Genomic DNA, 5,843 nt, shown 5'->3' with positions numbered 1-5,843 from the left:
ATTCGGGAAAGGATTGAAGATGGGGAGATAAAGGTGTTCAAGGTTGACACGACCGAGAATCCAGCGGATATGTTGACTAAGCCGTTGCCAAGGTCGAAGTTGGAGCTGTGCATGAGTTTGATAAACCTAAAGAGGAGCAGCTGATTGGCTATCGAGCCATCAAGGTGGAGTTTGTGAAGATGATTGATGAATCGAAGCAAATCCAGCTGCATTGATGTTCAAGAAAGCAGCACAAGCTGAAACTCTTCAGCTACCGTTGGATCTCGAGTAAATAGATGGATTAAGTCGCAGCCGTTCGATGAAAATCGACCGCTAGTTAGCTTTTGCTTTAAATAGCTGTTTAGTTTGTTTTCTTTAGTTAGTTGAGCTAATTTTCAGTTTTCTCTCTTCGATTTCGATAAAAGTTCTTCCACAAGAAATTCTCTCGATTCTCTTCAATCAAACACGCAAACACGTATATACGATTCAGGAACAATTCCTAACAAAATGTATGCCAGAGCAATTTGTTGGTAATAGACAGAAATACTAGTATTTTTCGATAATTAGACGTCAACTCAAATTTTTTATACTCCCTCATTCCCGCACTACTTGCACTTATTTCCTTTCTGGGCGTCCCAAGTTATTTGCACTCTTTCCATTTTTAGTAACAATTTATACCTACAGCCGTAATTGTTGACTTTGTCTATCACTATTCCTTAATCTCCGTGCCCAAAAGGAAAGGTGCGAGTAGTGCGGGACGGAGGGAGTACTAAATATATAGGACCATAGGTAGAAGATTAATAAATGTTCTTTCTTAATTTAACCTTTTACTTTGGTGAATTAGTAAATTACAAACTAGATTTATGGTGCATGTAGTAGGTATATTTATAATAATTTATAAAATAAATTGATTTGAGATTGACGGACTAAATTATAAAATGAGATAATTTTTAAAGACAGAGAGAGACTAATATTCAAGATGTTATGTCGTTGAGCTACCATGTCCAACAAAGACAGAAATAAATAATATTTTGGAAAATAACACTAAACCAATGACAAGGTCCAATTCCAAACTACCTAAATCAAATCAATCATTTAACGTGGCACCTCTTACAATCGTCAAATAGCAAGTGGGGATTCCCTATCTATTAATAGCAAACAAAAATTAATTAACTTTTAATAAGAAATCTAGCCAACCCCAATCCAAATCCAATTAAATAATCGCACCTAACTAGTAACTACGACATAAAAATATAACCTTACGTGATTAATTCAACACTCTCCTCCTCTTCCTCCTCACTTTCTCAAGAAAAAATTCTCAAACATCCCCAAATTTCCAGTAGAAATCTTGAAAGAATCGTTGCTGGGACTCGAAAAGATCGAATTTTGAAGCAATGGGGAAGTGTTTCAGCTTCACATCGTCAAGGGACAAGTGTTACCGGTGGTCCTTCTCCTCCGCCGGGCTCCGCTCCCTCACGGCCAACCTCGGCGACGGCACCTTCATCCACAGCTGGGGGCCCAAGGCCCACAAGCCCAACAAGCCGACGCTCGTCCTCCTCCACGGAATCGGCGCCAACGCAATGTGGCAGTGGGGCGACTTCGTTTCTCCCTTGTCAACCAAATTCAACGTCTACGTTCCCGATTTGTTGTTTTTCGGCGACTCCTACACCTCGCGGCCGGAGCGGGGGAGGGGTTTCAGGCGGAGTGTGTGTACCGGGCGTTGGTGGCGGCGGGGGTGAGGGGCGGATGAGCGTGGTGGGGCTCAGCTACGGCGGGTTTGTGGCCTACAGCATGGCGGCGTTGTTCCCGGAGGCGGTGGAGAGGGTGGTGATTGGGTGCGCTGGGGTTTGCTTGGAGGAGAGGGATATGGAGGAGGGGATGTTTAGGGTGAGGAGTGTGGAGGAGGCTATTGAGATTTTGCTGGCGCAGACGCCGGAGAAGCTGAGGGAGCTGATGCGGCTGTCGTTTTACAAGCCGGCGAAGAATGTGCCTTCTTGCTTTCTTGCTGATTTTATTCATGTAAGGTTGCATTTTGATGTTGGATTTGGGTGTTGATTGCTTTGTTTGATCAATGTGTTATGTTGTGTTGGGTTTTGGGGGAGACTGAATGCTGATTTTGGTGAGAAATTGGGGTGATGTTACAAAGAATGTGCCTTTTTTGCTTTCTTGCTGATTTTATTCTTGTGAGATTGCATTTTGATGTTGGTTTTGGGTGTTGATTGCATTGTTTGATTTGGTGGAGGAGTTTGGTTTGATGAATGTGTGATGTTGTGTTGGATTTCGGTGGAGATTGGATGCTGATTTTGGTGAGAAATTAGGGTGATGTTACAAAGAATGTGCCTTTTTGCTTTCTTGCTGATTTTAATCATGTGGGATTGCATTTTGATTCATGTGTTTCTTGTTGGATTTGGATGTTTGCATTGCTTGATTTGGTGGAGGGGTAATGTGTAATGTTGTGTAGGATTTTGGTAGAGAGTGAATGCTAATTTCCATGAGATATAGGGGTGATGTTAGGGCATTTTCTTGGTGTTTTGTTGCTGGATTTGTGATTGCTTTGGATGTAAGCTCAAATCTAGCACATTGCCATGGTGAATCTGTGTCGTACCTTCTTGATAATTTTTCGAGTTTCCATTTGTGTATATGTACGTTCTTGATAATTTTTGTCCCGATGGTTGTAGGTAATGTGTACAGAGAATCTTCAAGAACGAAAAGAGTTGATCTACGCGTTGCATAAGGATAGAAAGCTCTCGGATCTGCCTAAAATCACTCAGGTTTTTCCTCCATCAATTCATGCTTTTTCCAAATGATCATTCCTGGCGAACGTTGCTAAGATTGGACGCCACTTTTTGCAGCCTACGTTGATAATATGGGGAGAACACGACCAGGTTTTCCCGATAGAATTGGCTCATAGATTAGTAAGGTGAGGTCTCAACTCTCAACTCTCAACTATAGCAATAGTAATAGTAATTCATCCTCTCTGAAGTCTGAATATGGTATGGGGGTTGATGACAGGCACTTGGGAAACAATGCAGAGCTCGTGCTACTAAAAAATGCAGGACACGCGATCAATATGGAGAAGACGAAGGAGCTATACAAGCACTTAAAGTCGTTCCTCACCCGGAAGCTCGAGAACAACGGGAAGAGTAGCAAGGTTGAATGATAAGAGAGAGCAAGTGTATTTGTAACATTTTTTTATATTGCGGTAAATCCATATTTAAGGGGTACAGAGGCAAAATATATGGTATGAAATTAGTAGCATACTATTTCTTTTGTTTTTTCGTGGCATGAGTATGTGTTATAAGGCCAAACGCACGTCTCGGGCTCGAATCCATCGTGACACGGCCTTTAAATTTATGTTCTATAAGAAAAAGAATTGATCATGATACGAGGATAAATGCTATACAAACACAAAACAAATGGGGGAACAACATATATAAAAAAAAAACAATTGGGGTGAGAGAGGACTCAGGATCAGTCAGTAGCTATGAGACCTATAAAAAAAAACAAATTCATTTTTGATTAGTAGGAGGAAACCTCGTGATACTATCATGGTAGTATGCCAAATTCAATCTATTACTCCCTCCGTCTCATAAAGTTTATCATATTTTTTATATACGTTCGGCGCTTCATCCTACTAAAATTTGTTACATTTCACTTTTTACCATATATAATAGTGGACTTTATATTCCACTAACTCATTCACACTCGCATTTTATTAATAAAACTAATATATAAAAGTAGGACTCACATTCAACTAACTTTTTCAACTCACTTTCCATTACATTTCTTAAACCCGTGTCCGATCAAAGTGTGACAAAATTTATGGGACGGAGGGAGTATATATTATTATTTTTATAATTAGATCATACTCTCCCGTCCCAATGTAGTTGGATTGTTTCTTTTCCACCCCTTTTCCAAAACTGATAGTCTTAAATAGTTATGGTGCCGAGAGAGTACAGTAAGAGAGAATAATAGATAATACTCTTTTTAACAATACTCTCTTACATACATACTTTAACTATTCTTTATCATTTTTACAAAACGAGTTCAAAATGAATTGGTTCAATTACCTTTGGAACGGCTAGAGTATATTTTATTCAAGTTAGACTATAATATATACTGATTACATATCACATTAGGCCTAAGATTAAGAATAAAAGGCTATATTTTTTGAAAAGGAGCAGCCCAAAATAAATACTAGTACTAGTCAGTAGTCACTTTTACTTATTGTGTTTAATAAATGGACTTTTGGAGTCCTAGAGTCATTCCAAGTGTTTAGGATTATATTTCACTTACTATGACTATTGAGTCTTTTCATTTCCTCATTAGCTCCTTTCTAGCATAGTTATATGTATTTTAAATACTTTGAACAAAAAATGAAAATAAGTATTGCTTGATGAGTTGTTTTAGAACTTATCAAGACACTTGAGCAAGGTCTTAATACATTCAATACACAACCAAGGTTCTTAACTAACTATATAGCCATTTGCAGCCAAAGATTGAATTATAGCAAGAATGCAAAGCTGAAGTTGTCAATACCTTCTTATCAACTCACTTAAACCAACTATTTTCTCATTGATGTATAAATGTTACCATGAGGCAAGATTTGGTCCGGAAATCGTAAACCTTCGAGATTTACTTTGCAGCCACGACGTCTCCAAGCAACGCCTCCAAGTCCGCCAATCGGACATTGCTCAAGTCAGGGTAGATTGCTGCTGCTGCTGTGAAATCCTATTACAAAATGCATCAAATCACCACTCTCAATATGCTCTCTTCTTCAAATAACTCTCTCTTTGTCGAGTAACACAAACAACGCGCTCGCTCACCTGGTTAGCAGTAGACGACGTGTATGAGATCACACACGACATTCCTGCTCCCGTTGCAGCCTGTATCAACACAATTGGAGGTGTTTCTTTTCTACCATAGACTGATTCGAGAATACAAAATTGTTTATCAACGGTTGTGAACCTGCAATCCATAACACTGTCTTCTACCACCAAGCAATCCTTCTCCGACACGCCTAGTTTCTATCAAAGCAACACAAAGTTGAGTCCGGGACGAACAAGACTAGTCAGTGCACAGCTTATTTACCTTGGCGGCTGTGACATAGATCATCGGATCGGGCTTCTTTTCCTTCACATCATCCCTACCCGAACGAAGCAACAACACAAAACCAAAAAAGTTTGTATCCAAATCTTTTTGATGAGAAAAACAACAAACTTCGCTCATTTTTCGAGAGTACCTGCTAGGAAGCAATCGAGGCCTTGGAAGCGCTCCTGTAACAATACGATAAAAACAAGCTATTACCCTACTTCTCTACTTCAGAAGATGGATTAAACGAGGGAAACATCAACGACACACGGGATGGTGATTTTGTTAGAAATTTTACCAATCCAATTAGATTTTCTAAACACAAAACTACTGAACTCTTAGTTGCAGCAGAGCAGACGGCTAGCTTTCTTCCCTAAAATCGAAAACAGAAACTTGATTACGATTAGTGATACGAAAAAACAGACAGCTGATGCATACTACAACACAATGTGGATCATTACAGAAGCTTTTGCCTCGTCCATCAATCTCAAAACTCCTGGTCTGGGCTCAACCTGCTCGAAAAAGTGGCAACAGTCTCATTGTACATAGAAAATTCGGAAAAGCAAAACACTTTCTAGTATAAAAATTGATGTTCTTACAGTTCCGGATCTAATTATTTCTTTGTACCTCTCCGTCTTCCAGTCCTGCACCAACATCACGAAACAAACAACTAAATTAATTAGGCCTTTATTTCTATGATTTGGAATTGAATTGTAAATCAACTCCTTTAAGTTCAATTCTGTAGAATTCTGATTCCAATTTCGTGTACTGAA

General features: G+C 39.3%; 1 protein-coding gene and 1 pseudogene across 1 annotated transcript; one reads left to right on the top strand and one right to left on the bottom strand.

The window, feature by feature from the left end:
* Window positions 1–1,230: 1,230 nt before the first annotated feature.
* On the top strand, window positions 1,231–3,237 carry LOC121790696 (annotated as a pseudogene).
* Window positions 3,238–4,343: 1,106 nt separating this feature from the next.
* LOC121790697 (haloacid dehalogenase-like hydrolase domain-containing protein At4g39970) lies at window positions 4,344–5,825 on the bottom strand. The gene is made up of 8 exons (XM_042188838.1): window positions 5,670–5,825; window positions 5,532–5,582; window positions 5,369–5,443; window positions 5,222–5,255; window positions 5,071–5,126; window positions 4,948–5,006; window positions 4,806–4,865; window positions 4,344–4,710 (listed from the first exon to the last, which is right to left on the bottom strand). Exons 1-7 carry the CDS (start codon window positions 5,724–5,726, stop codon window positions 4,835–4,837), a joined length of 363 nt encoding a protein of 120 aa, XP_042044772.1. The 5' UTR covers window positions 5,727–5,825; the 3' UTR covers window positions 4,344–4,710; window positions 4,806–4,834.
* Between the last annotated feature and the right edge of the window lie 18 nt (window positions 5,826–5,843).

This window comes from Salvia splendens, unplaced genomic scaffold, assembly GCF_004379255.2.
Source record: "Salvia splendens isolate huo1 unplaced genomic scaffold, SspV2 ctg590, whole genome shotgun sequence".
NCBI lineage: Eukaryota > Viridiplantae > Streptophyta > Magnoliopsida > Lamiales > Lamiaceae > Salvia > Salvia splendens.
Note: the sequence above shows the minus strand (reverse complement) of the source record. Positions and strands in the feature narration are given on the sequence as shown.

Excerpts from the sequence above, each read along its gene's own strand:
- LOC121790697 (XM_042188838.1), bottom strand. The coding sequence starts at position 5,726 with ATGTTGGTGCAGGACTGGAAGACGGAGAGGTACAAAGAAATAATTAGA. Across the intron at positions 5,583-5,669 it reads AAATAATTAGATCCGGAACT|GTTGAGCCCAGACCAGGAGT; the intron begins GTAAGAACATCA and ends TTTTTCGAGCAG. Across the intron at positions 5,444-5,531 it reads TGGACGAGGCAAAAGCTTCT|GGAAGAAAGCTAGCCGTCTG; the intron begins GTAATGATCCAC and ends TTTCGATTTTAG.